The 16116-nt window shown below is 34.7% G+C and overlaps 1 protein-coding gene across 6 annotated transcripts; it reads left to right on the top strand.

Moving 5' to 3' along the window:
- The first annotated feature begins 6491 nt into the window (after positions 1 to 6491).
- Positions 6492 to 13451, top strand: LOC139845403 (uncharacterized). Of its 6 annotated transcripts, none has more exons than XM_071835662.1 (7): positions 6492 to 6621; positions 6717 to 6899; positions 6975 to 7100; positions 12355 to 12470; positions 12555 to 12645; positions 12729 to 12948; positions 13044 to 13451. In XM_071835662.1, the coding sequence occupies exons 3-7, from the start codon at positions 7086 to 7088 to the stop codon at positions 13259 to 13261; spliced, it is 660 nt and encodes a 219-aa protein (XP_071691763.1). In that variant the 5' UTR covers positions 6492 to 6621; positions 6717 to 6899; positions 6975 to 7085; the 3' UTR covers positions 13262 to 13451. The 6 variants fall into 6 exon arrangements, with proteins under 6 accessions (XP_071691763.1, XP_071691764.1, XP_071691767.1 ...); XM_071835663.1 differs by lacking the exons at positions 6492 to 6621; positions 6717 to 6899; positions 6975 to 7100 and adding exons at positions 11079 to 11189; positions 11284 to 11383; positions 11797 to 11833 and having other exon boundaries at positions 12377 to 12470; XM_071835664.1 differs by lacking the exons at positions 6492 to 6621; positions 6717 to 6899; positions 6975 to 7100 and adding exons at positions 11157 to 11189; positions 11797 to 11833 and having other exon boundaries at positions 12377 to 12470.
- Positions 13452 to 16116: the final 2665 nt, after the last annotated feature.

Here is a 16116-nt window from a genome sequence, read left to right as displayed (position 1 = left end):
ATTATGAGATTATTATTATTATAGGACTTATAATAAGGATTAAATAATTATTTAATTATTATAAGACTTAGTTATTATTTAATTATTAAATACTTATGATTTAATAAGTATAATTAGAAATTTATGATATGATTAATAATTCATTATTAATTAATAATACTTATGATATGATTTAAAATTTATTATTAATTAATAATACTTATATTATGACTAATATTTAATTAATTAATTAAATACTTATGTTATATTAATTATATCATTTAAACTTATCTAAACTTTAATAATTCATTTTAATTTAATTAAACTTATGTTATGACATAATTAGACATATTTAACTTTAATAAATGTTATAACTTATATTATTATTATAACTTACACTTTTAAAATTAACGTTGACTATGTTTGACCAAGGTTGACTTTTGAGTTGACTTTCGGTGGACTTTGACTTTCAGTTGACTTCTGTTGACTTTCTAAATAAGGAAACTTTCCTAACTTCAAAACTTTCTAAAAATAGAACTTTCTAAATTTAGAAACTTTCCAAAAATAGAAACTTTCCAAAAATAGAAACTTTCCAAAAATAGAAACTTTCCAAAAATAGAAACTTTCCTAAAATAGAAAACTTTCCAAAAATGGAAACCTGCTAAAAATAGAAACTTTCTAAAAATAGAAAGTGTGTGTCCGTATGCTGTTCCAGTCAAACCGATGCTTGCCGAGTGTTATTCTATGTCTACTTGCAACATGTACAATAGCTATCATACTAAGACTTGACCTAAGTTAGTTATTTATATCGACCTGCTTTATTTATAGGTCGGCGTTGTGATCATTCCTGATCACTTTACTTCATTTGCTGTTCGCATGTTTGTGTGGTTACTTCGTTTGCTATTAAGGTGAGTTATAGTCCCATTTTTCTATTTAAATCTTTTGGGATGAGAATACATGCAATTTATTTTATATTTTGGACAAGTGGAAGTTGGTTTAAATTATTCATTGTGAGTTGAACAAAAATATTCCCTAGTCTGGTAACTGTAATCACTGGTTTCTACTGGTGAACGCGAATCCTATGGATAGATCTATCGGGTTTGACAACCCCATTTCGAGCTAGTCGCGCTAGCAATTTATAATCGGAATGTTTAGTACTTCGTATTTTGTTGTAGATACACTTGTTCGGTGTATATTATTTATTGTGTTTGGCAAGGGTAAATAAATGGTTAAGTGGTTACCAGGTGGCTCACGGAAAATGGAATAATGTTTTATTATATGTTTTCTAGCATATAATTTGGTGGTTTAAAAAGGAGTTTTATGTTTTCAAACATAAATTTTTATTGTTTAAATTAAATATTGTTTGCAATATTAAACCTATAATTCACTCAACATTTTTGTTGACAGTTACTCGCATGTTTTATTCTCAGGTTCATGATTGATTGCTTCCGCTGTGCTTAGAGAGTCTGCATATTTATGATGGCAGCTTTTGTTAAACATTAACTTGCATTCTATTTTGTTACATTAAAAAGTGGTTGTTTGTTGACTTTATTTTGGTCAACTTTTGGTTAAAGTATTATTGTATAGTTTTTCTAAACTTATACATCTTAGTAGATTTCCTTTATAGGAAATCATTTTTAAATAAAGAATGCAAGGTTGTTTTATTAAATTCATATAGAGTTTCGATCAAGCTGTGGGACCAAGTGACGGAGCCGTTAAGTGTTTTGACGGAGTCGTCATATATAGCTATGGAGGTTATGGGTATGGTTCGGGGGTATAGCTCGTGAGGTCAACCTAGTGTTTATCATCTCCGTTGCATCTACGTACTTTTCTGCAATATTGAATCTCAATATTGATACGTGAGCACTCATATCTTAACTTTTATATATTAATAGTGTATCCCTGACTAGTGCTTGAGTATATATGATTATGCATGCTTGTATGTTTAATTTTGTCGTTAAATAGTTTATGATAAATCATGAATTTGATACACATGCTACTGGGATAAGATATATGTTATGCATTTCGTTAGAAAGCTGGCGAAAAATTAATAACTTTTCATTTAGAAAACGTATGGTTTCGATGAACGGATTAAAAGTTATAGTCAATTGAATTATCTATAATTTTAAGTATTATTGTTAAAATGATTATTATTTTCGTTATCGTTATCGTTATCGTTATCGTTATTATCGTCATTATAATTATCTAATTATTATTAGTATTATGATTATCATTATTATCATTATCGTTATAAGTATTATTATTAAAAATTGTCATTGTTATTAGTATTACTATCATCATTAAGATTATTATTAATATATCGTTATTATTATTATTATAATACGTAGTATTATCATTAACATTATTATTATATTTATTATTACTAATGTTATTATCATTAAAACTAATATTAGTATCATCTAATTATTATAATTACTATCATTATTACGAATACGATATAAAAGAGGACTAAAAGCTATTAAGCAAATCGATTAGAAAATAATGAGTATAAGTATCATGATGAAATTAAAACATTGTAAGATATGGATTTAGATAAAAATATCGTTTTTAGTATTGTTATCATTGTTATTATTATTAAAAGTATTATTAATATTAAAACTATCATTTTTTCTAAAATTATCATTTTAATAGAAATATCATTGTTATTATAAAATATCATTATTATTATCATTTTGGTATTATTATTATTAAAAATTATCATTTTATCATAGTTAATATCGTCATTAGTAAATATAAATATTATTATTATTATTAGTAGAATAATTATTATTATTATCATTATTACAAAATAATACAACTTTTACTTATTATTATTATTATTATTATTATTATCAATATTTATTTTATTAAATAAATGTGGGATACAAAGACAGTTTTACCACGCGTAATATAACTACATTAATAATACATACCACTATATTTTTATGATATTAGGTGAACTTTATAAATTTTATTACTTGAGATATATAAAAGTATATTTTTATCATATATAAACTTTAACATAACTTTTTATTTATTAATAAATGGTTTGTATTATTTACTATAATAAAATCCAATAAATATATTTATATATATATAACAACTATATTTAACTTATATAATAAACATGTATAGATTTTGAAAATCATTTCTTGGATTACATGACTTTTGCTAATGTTTGCATGATAATTTCGAGCATTAGGATTGTGATACACTACGACTTGACCTAAATTGTTAGACAAATATTGACCAACATATAAATATATATACTTAATATAGGTTCGTGAATCCAAGTCCAACCTTGCGCTTGTTCAATGACGTCATATGCATTACGAAATACAGTATAGTGAGTTTCATTTGCTCTTTTTTTTTAATGCTTTTGCGATATATATTTTTGGGACTGAGAATACATGCGCTGCTTTTATAAATGTTTTACGAAATAGACACAAGTATTTGAACTACATTCTATGATGAATTATTATACCGTGTATCCCTTTTTGTTTAGCTTGGTAACCTAAGAATTAGTGAACCAGTCCACTAATTGACGCGAATCCTAAAGATAGATCTATGGGCTTTGACAAGCTCCAGTCAGAGAATTTGAACTGCTTTAGTACTTTGAGGTTTATATATTTGGGGATATGCGAGATGCATTTTGTTAATGTCGGTTACCAGGCGTTCATCATATGAATGGATTTTTATCTCTATGGGAGAGATATATATTTATGAGAAATGGAAATAAAATCTTGTGGTCTATTAAAATTATGAAAATGATCGATTATGATAAACTAATGAACTCACCAACCTTTTGGTTGACACTTGAAAGCATGTTTATTCTCAGGTTTGAAAGAAATCTTCCGCTGTGCTTTTGCTCACTTTAAAGATATTACTTGGAGTCATTCATGGTATATTTCAAAAGACGTTGCATTCAAGTCGTTGAGTTCAATAAAGATTATTATTAAGTAAATGATAGATTAAGTCATTTATAGTTTGGATATATTATGAAATGGTATGCATGCCTGTCAGCTTTCAATGAAATGAAAGTTTGTCTTTTAAAAACGAATGCAATGTTTGTAAAATGTATCATATAGAGGTCAAATACCTCGCAATATAATCATATGTTATCGTATTCGTCCTTATGGATTTGGACGGGTCACGACAGGTGGGATGGCCGAAATGTTTAATTTTAATTTTTTCAATTATAATATACTGTTATCAGCTACTTTCAACTTAGTCAATAATGAAACGGTTATTTTAGAACAAGCTATTACAGACATAGATGATGAATTTGAAGATTATATTTCTGATGAAGATTTTAGTTTTAATAGATTAGAAATAACTGATTCTGACTATATTTATGATAATACAGATTGGAATTATAATTCTTCATAATGAGTAATAAAGAATTTTTGATCTTAGAAGATACAAACGATTTATTAAAAATAGATAAAGACTTGATAAATATTCAAAAGACTATTATGTATTATGGAGAAAAGATACTTACAGAATTAGAAAGTATAAACATATTGATTAAAGAAAATAATAATATAAGATGTCAAGAGAAAGAAAACACCAAGTTTCGAGATCCTTTAATCAGTGTTGTAAAAAACCCGATTACTCGCCGATTAATCTACGATTAATTATTTTTAAGAGCAATCCATTTCGATTTTCTAAATCCGTTTAATTAATAGGTCAACATTAATTCATGGGTCAAAATCGAATTTAGTAATCAAAGTCGGTGAAAGTCAAAATTGGTGATGAGTGTAGCACCCAACATTTTCTGTGATGATAACTTGAACATTTTCTGTGGCACCTAGGGATGGCAAAATGACCCGTACCTGATGGGTAAACCCGAAACCCGTTATAATTGGGCTGGGTCTGACCCGAGTACGTCGAGTCATGGGCCGGGTATGGGGATGGTTATAAAAAAAATCGGGTTTGGGTTCGGGTATGGTTTTAGATAGAAACCCGTTTACCCGACCCGTATACCCGACCCGCATACTCGTATACCCGGCCCGAGGAATTTTAATAATAATTTTTATGTAAAATTTTAGTTTTAGTATTATATTGTTAATGTATGAAAGATTTCTCTTATTTGTTTTGAAAACGAGTATAATTTTATTCAATATAATCATATACAATAAGTTTTCGAGATGTGATATTTTATATATTTTGTGTATTCGAGTATTTTAGAAACTTTTCAATTAACTTATTGTTTGTGATATTTTATAATACCTTAAAAATGAAGTAGTTAAGTTTTTTTTTTTTTTTTTTTTTTGATATTTTGATTTGGTAAATTATTGAAAAATAGATACACAATGACTAATCGGGTATACCCGTTTACCCATGGGGAAACCCGAAACACGATAGTATATAAGTATATGGGGACCCGACTGGTTTCGGGCCGGGTTTCGGGCCGGGTTTCTTAATCGGGTTCGGGTCCGGGATTAACTAAACCCGACCCAAACCCAACCCGATGCATCCCTAGTCCACCCAACATTCGCTTATCATGAACTCCTTTTGGGCCTAAATTATGAGTATTAAGTCATCTGATGCTTGTGTAAAAGAATTCGATATACTTGTTGCATATGTGTTAATTCAGTGACCATTTTGAGCCAGTTTTAGCTGATGAGTGTAGCAGTGGAGATGAGATATGGCATTTCATCTCATCGTTGAAATCGATCAAGAACCATGACATATGTAACGACTAGGCCATGTGTGTATGTTACCTTCTATATTCTAAACATCCAATTTAATTTGTTATTAGTGGTAAATGTGTTTATCAACACATTTTTCAAATTTCAATGTAACCACTAATCAAAGACATTTCCCAAACAGTGACTATTTAACAAAAATTTAATAGATCAACTATTTTGTAATGTACAAATTTAGAGTGTATAATAAAATTGACATAATTATAAAAATGTTCTATGTTCTATAGCAATTATATAAAAAAAAAATATAAAAAAATGAAATATCACAGACCGTTGCCCAAACTGCTACGGCATCGGAATGAAATAGAGAGTAACAAACAGCCAAACAAAACGGCGACGTAAACGGTTATGAAGACGGGTATAGTGAAGTAGAAGTTTTGGAGATGATAAGAAGCGTAAGGCTTCTCTTGAATGACTCGAAAACGCTAGCGACGACACCTTCCTTAGCCAGGTAAATGCATAAAACAGGAATGGCGGTTAATAATTATATTTGAATTTTCTAAAAAACATTAGTTATTTTTTTATTTTTATTTTGATTTTATAGGGAATAAAGGCTATTGACACTATTCGGTGGAGAACTTTGCTACTGGTGCTTGGCAAGCGTTAGGGAACGCATGGAAAGAGGGTTCTAGTTTTGTTAACAAGTCAGTCAATTTAGTGGCATCTTCTAAATTATATTAAAATCTATTTCAATGATAATAGTTTCAGAAAATGGTAAAATGCTTTTGTGGTGGCAATTTTAACCCTTTTATTTATGATTGGGGGTTAATCTGGGACGTGCTCAATTTCAAACTGGTCAAACTTAAAATAGTGTTTGCAGGTCAATTTTAAACCTGTTTCATTTACATATTACTTGTTCATCAGGTTAGAGGAATCCATACATCAAGGTGGGGCACCTGCACCAGGTTCTGTTGCACCATCTCTTCTAGAGGTTAACACCTATCCTTTCACGTTTCTATTTTTCATAAAACTTTCTTTTATTATTTATTTTTGATTTTTGATATAAATAATGGATCGGTTAAACAGACTGGGAGAGCTTTTACTGCTAAGGGCATTCAAGTACTCGAGTACGTTGGAAAGGAAACCGTGGATCTTTTGATAACGGAATCAGACTCGGAATTCAACAATAATACCGGAGAAGATCAACTGGTGGAGGAAGTCACTTTTGAGAGATGCTTTTATATCTATGGTGGTCCAGAACAGCTAGAGGTACTGTTTATTGTTGAATTACATGCATAAAAGCCTTTTAAAATGATTTGTGTTTGATGATATTGAGATTTGCAGGAACTTGAAGCACTAGCAAACCATTATGCTCTGTTATTTAATCGGCGAAAAGCGAAGTTGTCAACAGAAGAAAAATCTGCATATGATGTAAAACTTAAAGAGGTCCAACAAATGTTGAGTTTAGACTGTTTTAAAATGATAAACAAGAATAATGATCGTTTGTATATTGATTTTTATGAATACAAGCAGAATTGTTATATTATTGTTTACAGATTTACAAGGGTTTTATACCCTACAAGGCCTAACAGCTATTTCTCTAAATGGGATGGCTCTAATAACACTTTTGGAACCCCCATATACATTTTGGGTAACCTGCAGTTGTGGTACACCTTTGACCCGTTATGTTGGACCCTAGTTGATCTTGTGACATGCCTCCAAAATGGGAAATGATGAATTCAACTTCCTGATCCCTAAAGTCAAATTACCAATTAAGGTAATTTGACCCTTTTTGATTGCTGTACTCTAACACTCTCCCTCAAGTTAAATAGTGGGATCTCCAATGTTCAACTTGTCAAGTTAAATAGTCTTCCGTTGACTGATTTGGTGAGAATGTCGGCCAATTGGTCTTCTGATCTTATATGTGGCAAAGAAATTATTTCTGCATCCAACTTTTCTCTGATAAAGTGTCTGTCCACTTCAACATGTTTTGTTTGATCATGTTGAACTGGATTTTCTGAGATTGCGATTGCTGCTTCATTATCGCAGAGAATCTGAATAGCTTCTTTTGGAGGGAATCCTATTTCTGTCAAGAGTTTTCGAATCCATAACGCTTCCACCACTCCCTTTGCGATTCCTCTAAATTCTGATTCAGCACTTGATAAGGAAACGACCTTTTGTTTCTTACTCTTCCACGAAACTAAGTTTCCTCCAACTATTGTGAAGAAACCTGAAGTTGATCGTCTATCTCCTTTTTCTCCACCCCAACTTGCATCCGTATAAACTTGTGCTTCAAGGTGCCCATTCTTTTTTAATACAACTCCGTTGCCTGCTGTTTTCTTTAAGTATCTGATGATCCTCATTACAGCTTCCATATGGTGAACTTGTGGTTGATGCATAAACTGGCTCACAACTCCAACTGCATATGCTATATCTGGCCGAGTGTAAGCAAGATAGATGAGTTTTCCCACCATCCTTTGGTATTGCCCTTTGTCAGCAAGATCAGCTTCGTCTTCCATATATAACTTTTGGTTTGGAATCATTGGATTATCAGCTGGTTTGCAGTCAGTCATACCTGTTTCTGCAAGAAAATCAAGAACATACTTCTTTTGACCGATAAATATTCCCTGTTGGGATCGTAATACCTCAATCCCCAAAAAATACTTAAGTCTGCCCAAATCTTTCATTTCAAATTCTTTAAATAAGTTCATTTTTAAGTTAGAAATTTATTCTTTATCATTTCATGTTATTATCATATCATCAACATAAATGATTAAGCATGTAATTAAATTTTCTTTTCGTTTAAAAAAGAGAGTATGATCCGAGTTGCTTTGTTTAAAATCATATTTTTTCATAAACAGTGTAAATCTCCCAAACCAAGCCCGTGGAGATTGTTTTAACCCATATAAAGCCTTTTTAAGTCGACAAACTTCCTTGTTTTTAAAGTTGTCGGTGAATCCAGGTGGTGCTTCCATATAGACTTCCTCATTTAATTCGCCATGGAGAAAAGCATTCTTCACATCAAATTGATGAAGTGGCCAATCTTCATTTGCAGCGATAGAGAAGAGAACTCTAATGGTATCAATTTTTGCAACTGGTGAGAAGGTTTCAGAGTAATCAATCTCGTATGTCTGAGTGTACCCTTTCGCAACCAGTCGTGCTTTATATCTTTCAATAGTTCCATCGGGTTTATATTTTATCGTAAATACCCATCGACATCCCACTGGTTTCTTTCCTTGAGGTATGACACATTTTTCCCAAGTGTCATTATCATTCAGAGCTTCCATTTCAACTTCCATTGCTTTTTCCCAGTTTTTTGATTTGAACGCTTGTTCAACAGAAGTTGGAATATTTTCAGAGTAAATCGCGGAATTAAATTTTTGAGCTTCTTTTGACAGGTTTCCTTGTGCTATATTAGCCATAGGATATCTAGATCTTTGCGCTTCTTTTTCTGGTGAGTATCGTTTGGGTGGGACACCTCTATTGACTCTTTGAGGTAGGACATATCGTTGGGTGGTTTCATCGAAATTTGTGTCATTTTGTTCCTCATGGGTTTGATGTTCATTGTTCGAGGAGGTTTCAGTAGTCTCATGGTTTGGTGGGATAGTTTCCGTGGGTTCATGATTTTGTGTTGATTGTGTTGGCTCGAAATTTAGTGTTGGAGTTTGTATAGGTTCGGGGTTTTGTGTTGGCTCGGGCTCTCGTGTTTGAGGTGGTTCAGGGTTTTGTGTTTGAGGTATTTGATGTGGAACCCATGTTATCCAACTGAGAGTGTCATTACTTTCATTCTCCCCCTCACTCGTGAGTTGGGTATTTTTGTAAAAGTATTCAGTTTCAACAAAATCACAGTTCATTGTAGTAAAAACATGACGTCTTTTGGGACTGTAACACCGATATCCTTTTTGGTTTATTCCATAGCCAACCATGACACATTTTTCCGTACATGGATCTAGTTTGGTACGCTCATGTTTTGGAATATGGACGAAGACCGAGCACCCAAATATTCGAGGTTCAATGCTATATGATGACGGAAGGGTATGGAATTGGGAAAACGTATCTTTAGGGGTTTTTGTGCTCAAAACCTTAGTAGGTAAACGGTTGATAAGATAGGTAGCGGAAGCAAGGGCTTCGGGCCAAAAACTTTTCGGAGCCTTGGATTCAATTAATAAAGCTCTTGTCATTTCTAAAAGTAGTCGATTCTTACGTTCGGCGACGCCATTTTGCTCAGGGGTATGAGCACACGAGGTTTGATGAATAATCCCATTATTTTCGCAAAAAGATTTCATTGATGAGTTTACAAACTCGCCCCCATTATCGGATCTTAACATTTGTATGTTTTTATTAAATTGGGTTTGAACCATTTTATAAAAGTGAGAAAATTTCTCAAAAACTTCTGATTTGTAGGTTAGAAAATAAATCCAAGTCATTCGGGTATGATCGTCAATAAATAAGACAAAATAGCGAAAATTTTCCCCCCAACAACCGGTGCAGGACCCCACACATCAGAATGAATTAAAGCAAAAGGTATTTCTTTTCTAGTGTTACTAGGTTTAAAGGTATTTCGGTGACTTTTAGCCAAAATACAAGTTTCACAATTTAATGTAACATTGGATGGAAAAAGACTTGGAAATAAAGAGTGTAAGTATCCGGCAGATGGGTGACCTAATCTCCTATGCCACAACCAAGCTTCCCTCGTAGGTGTCCCATGAGCAAGCATCACAGTATTTTGTCGGGTTACTTCGTTCACATAGTACAACCCTCCCCGTTCGGTGCCACGCCCAATAATTTTCCCAGTTCTGATATCTTGAAGGATACAGAAAGTAGGATGTAGTAAAACGGAACAATTAAATTCTTTTGTAACGTGACTAACGGATAAAAGTTTATGTGACAAGGTTGGAATATATAAACAATTAGATAAGTTCATAGTCGGAGTAATTTCAATTTTTCCACCCCCTTCAACTTGTACAACACCTCCATTGGCGGTTTGAATTTTACTAACCCGAGGTTCTGATTGAGCGTAAAAATCGGATTTTTCAAAACTCATGGTGTGGGTAATACCACAATCAAAAATCCATTCATTACTCTTAATGTTATTTGAAATAATATTGGCCTTTCCGGTAAAACGTGAGGTATTAGTTAAATTTTTATTTTCGAAAAAATTAGACTTTTGTACCTTTTTAACAAAATACTCTGACTTTTGGGCCTGATTATTAACCTTTACTTGTTCTGGCCCAACATTAGAAAAGGTGTCTTTTACCAACCCATGTTTACTTGGTGGCCCAACCTCTTTATTATAATCAACATGTTCTGGCCCAATATCTTTTTTTGTTGGCCCATGTCCTAAACCCAACCTATGAGTGTGATTAAACCCATCCCAATATACATTTTTGTTCTGGCCGAATTTAACTTGATTAAAATATATATTTGTGTTGGCCCGTGTTCCAGTAGTGTTTCTGTTCCCAATATGAACATGCGTATTCTGCCTATTCAGTTCCCCACGATTATCATCCCAAAAATCTTTATCATCTCTAAATCCTTTGTTCAAGGTTTCAAGTATCTGTAAGTTTGTTTCTTAAATTATTTGTACTACCCCCAATCGTTTCTTAATCAAAAGTAGATTGAAAAAATCGTTTTGATTCTTTCTTTTTTCCAGAAAAACAATTTGGGTTTAACAATTGTTGAGGGACTTTTGATTGAGGATAGGGGTTTAATCCCTCTTCTTCTTCTTCAATAATTTGAAGACATGAAAAACGGTTGTGATTTTCTTTGGCTTTGGAATTTTCGTTTTTTAATCTAGTCGATTGATGTGAAAGAGTGGCTTTAGGGTTTGAGGTTTTAACCCTCACCCATCTTACAGATTCAATCGGTTTAGGGTTAACCCTTATCGATTTGGAATTTTTACTTTTTAATTGAGGTACATAATTAAAGTTTGAGGTACCTCTTGTCAGATCCTGAGATGATTTGGAGATGCCGCTGCCGGTAACCCCATGGTGGCCGCCGGTTTTCTCCATTACCATCACCACTCTGCCATGTTTCTTCTTGTTCCGCCATTTAGGGTAACCAATAAGCCTGAAGCATTGGATTATTGTATGGTATTTCATACCACAATAAACACAGCTTAGTGGTTTTTCTGTTGTTGATGATGTTGTTTCTGTTCTGACAACAGCTTCTGTGGTGGTTGATGAATGACATAGCACGTCCAGGTATGTCTTTTCAGTTTGTGGGTTAATGAACCTGCTACCGTCCACAATTGACATGGCGGCTTGGTTCAATCCTGAGCTACCGTCAACTATGGACATGGTAGCTTGATTTTTGGTAGATGATTGAGCCATTGAAGTATCTTGATCAATGAATTGATGCCTTCAGCTCTGATACCATGTTTTAAAATGATAAACAAGAATAATGATCGTTTGTATATTGATTTTTATGAATACAAGCAGAATTGTTATATTATTGTTTACAGATTTACAAGGGTTTTATACCCTACAAGGCCTAACAGCTATTTCTCTAAATGGGATGGCTCCAATAACACTTTTGGAACCCCCATATACATTTTGGGTAACCTGCAGTTGTGGTACACCTTTGACCCGTTATGTTGGACCCTAGTTGATCTTGTGACATGCCTCCAAAATGGGAAATGATGAATTCAACTTCCTGATCCCTAAAGTCAAATTACCAATTAAGGTAATTTGACCCTTTTTGATTGCTGTACTCTAACATAGACACTGTAATTGATCTAAAAAAAGGAAAGAATATTGAGAATATATCTGATAAAACTCTTGATGAAATCAAGAGTTTTCACAGTTCAAGTGTCACTAAGGCTGCAGAAATGGCTGCGGGGTAATGTTTTTCGTACTCGTTACTCGGTTTATTATCTGTAGTTACAAGTTATCGTCTTTTAATGGCTTAATTGATAATTTGCAGGTTTACAAATATGTTATCGGGAATATCCCCAGATAATATTGTTCAAAGAACTGATGGCAAACTTGATTCTCTTCACTCTGAGGGTGTTCATGTATGAAGATATGCCTTGTTATAAATATTCTATAGTATTAAAAAAGTTATGCGAAATTATTGTATCTCATGATGATTTTGCAGAGACTTTCAGAAATGTGCTGCATTGCGGTTTCTCAACTTCTGATTCTTGGGAAATCGGTTATTCAATATGCTAACAAACCCCAAGATGCTGTTGATGATGATGAAGATATTGTTAAACTTGACTGGCCTGAGGATTGTATTGAAAAAGCTAAAACTATAAGAATGAAAACTCAATTAATGACCGAATATCTTGAGGCAGTTGCAGTCAGTTTTGTCACAGGTGTGTGTAATCATTTAAGCTATGCACATTGAAAGTACAATTTTTTTCCCCTTAATTTGCAATATTGATGTTATAAATCTCAATTTCGTAAACAGGCATATCAGATGTAGCAGAAACGTATGCAGCAGCCATAAAATCTGCTGCTACTGCTGATTCAAATGAAGTTGTACCAGAAGAGAAATCAGTTGAAGGTAAAGTGGAGTTGTATTCTGAAGATCTAAATGTTAATCGGACCACAGCTGTTGGTAAAATCCAGGATGGCCTTCATTTCTTGGCATATGTTGTTTTTTCAAATTCGATGCCTGCTGCTTAGGTAATCCCAAATTATAGATTAATACAGTTCTCATGTTGTATATAGTTATATTGTTTAGTTTAGTTTGGATTGCAAAGTTTACTTTATTATGATCTATACATGATATGTACTACTAGTTAACCTTGAAAAGGCGATCCTTTTAAATCGTACTTTTCATTTGACTTGTAAGGTGTATACAATTTCTTGAACGATTAACGAATCAGATATTTGTTACCTTTATGCAATACTGAATAATTCATATATCATTATCTAACAGTTTAGTTTCAAATGTAAGAAGTATCGTTATTTTAAGGTGTAAATGAGTTTTTTTAGGGTGAATGAGTTGTCCAATCTACTCGAGATCAATTGTTTTAAAAACTCTATTTGAATTGAGCTTAAAGTAGTTCCAATTTGAATATGTTTTGATGATCTTTTAGTAAACTAGTTGGTGATTATTATATCAGACTAGAGTGTGCTCGCGAGTTTCAACAAACATTTAAATTGTATACATTTGATCATGCATATTTTACTACGGGGTTTAATATGCTTGCTCAACACGTTAGAAGGGTGGGGTTTAAGGATCTTAGAACGAGACTCTCCGGTCCGGCTACCGTGAATAACCCTGGCCGACATGATGATGTCGGCGGGGTGGCCAAGTGATTAAGTCCACTTTTTAATGACGATCGTCGATTAAAAGGCCCCAAATAAGGTCGTAGGTGCTAGTTAATCAAGAAACTAACCTGTTAACCTTGAGAAGATGCTAGATGATGTTGTTACGTAAGACGTGTAGCAGATGATGGTTACGTAACGTTATGATGTTTAGAATGATAGTTAGGGTTTGTATATATAGGCAAACCCTAATTCTAGAACCATCCGAGATAATGGCAATCCTTTCCATAACAAACTCCCCCGAATCACGGATGTAATTATGGAAAAGATATTCACTTGATAGCCAAATAATCGCTGTTCCGGGAACAAAGGCATTAGATACGAATCCGCATACCGCATAACGCACATGAGCACACGCATACGCACCCTAGAGGGTGCCCGCATAGATATGGGGCGCGCATGCGGATTGAGGAATCATTATGTCCCCCCAGTTTGATGTTATATGGCGCAAGACATATGACATCAAACTATTAAGCGGAAAAAACAAAAAAAACGGCTAGCATTCAATGTTCCGCGTGCGTTTCGAGGTCATTTAATGCCTGTCACTGTCGCAGAAGACCATTCGGCTGACAAGACGTAAAGTGGCAGTTGGCAGGCACGTGTCAGCCAAGCGCTCATAGGTAACCATACCCAACTGACATCCACGCGCGCACTTAAAATGCCACCCATTGATCGCGTAACACGTGTACAGCCATGATCAACGCATTCCACCCCATGACTCCAAATCGTCACTATAAATATGCCAAATTCACACACATTTCCATTTTTCTGCTCCAAACTTCCCCAATACGCTGCTATATTCAATTCCGATCAAATCCTAAATACTCCGGCCACCGTCTAAAGGTTAGTAATTCTCCAACCACTCTATAGAAAATGACTAAGGCTAACGAGACCTATGTAGATAGTGTTAGATCGGTTATAGAGAAGAAACACATTGATTACTTAGTCAAACAATACCCACCGTTAGCAAAGTACAATCCGGTGCCACCCCTGTCTAATCAGCGTGCTCACGAGCCACCGGAGAAGAAGGTGGCCATCTACGAACATGCGTTCAAGCACGGCAACTTTAGGGTTCCCCCTTTGACTTCTTCCTAGGCGTACTAGACCACTTCAGAGTGGGATTAGGGCAGCTACACCCGTATGCCATAGGTAAAATAGTACTGTTTGAGATGTGGTGCGTCGCACTCAACAAGGTACCGCTGGTTAAAGTTTTCTGTCATCTATACCGCTTAGCCAATCACCACAAATCCTGGTTCACCTTCTTCGCCCGACAAAATTTCACAAAAACCCCAAAGTCGAATGCGGGTAACTGGAAAGAAACTTTCTTTTACATTGACCAAACTGTAGTTGGTACCAATTTTCCGCAAACGCTTATATGGTGCGAGAAGGTGGAGAAGGATGTGAACAAAACCCCGGTCCTTGATGACGAGGAAACAAAGCTATTGGCGGAGTGCGCTAACGCACAGCTGGTGCACCGGTCATACGGGAACGTAATGTTGCGGTTAGGGAAGATCTCCGCACACTGGCCATGGGAAGATGTGCGTCCAGCCATAGTCGGACCGGATGGAAAGGGTAGGAATAGTATAATCACGTACTAACATAACAGAGTGCTATTTTATATGTGCTAACACATGCGTGCATGTTTGCAGAGATGAAGATGAAGAAAGTACTGACTGCGGAGGAGATTGCAGGCACCGCCTTCCGCAAGCAGAATGTGAACCAGCAGCTAGAGCAGGAGAAAACTGGCGAGAATGCACCTGCCACCTCCGGTAATAAGCGCAAGGCCGCCGAAGCCTCCCAATCCCAACAGAAGAAGAAGAAACTCACTCCCAAACAGAGGGAGGACAAGCGGAACGACAACTTCGTTCCCATCGAACCCCGTTATGCGGATCTACCTCCCCCATCTGGTAAGAGTTCTGCTTTCGCGCATACTGCATACTTAAGTGTGCATTTATTTAACCATACAGTATAATACGCAGAGCATGCTGAAGAGACGCATTATACCCCACCACGGGTCAATCCGGACCTTGAAGCTACCGCCGAGTCAAAGGACAAGACGATACACCTGGACTCCGAGTCTACACCAACCCCGCCACACGGTAGCTTCCGATTGGTGAACCTGGCGCAGCTCACCCAGTCATCGGCGGAAAATGCCGCAGAGCAAGCCGCCTTCCTCCAACAAATCTTCCCGGCTGAGTTCCGCAACC

The sequence above is a fragment of the Rutidosis leptorrhynchoides genome, chromosome 4, assembly GCF_046630445.1.
Source record: "Rutidosis leptorrhynchoides isolate AG116_Rl617_1_P2 chromosome 4, CSIRO_AGI_Rlap_v1, whole genome shotgun sequence".
Lineage (NCBI taxonomy): Eukaryota > Viridiplantae > Streptophyta > Magnoliopsida > Asterales > Asteraceae > Rutidosis > Rutidosis leptorrhynchoides.
The sequence above is the reverse complement of the archived record's forward strand: the minus strand, read 5'-3'. Positions and strand labels throughout refer to the sequence as shown.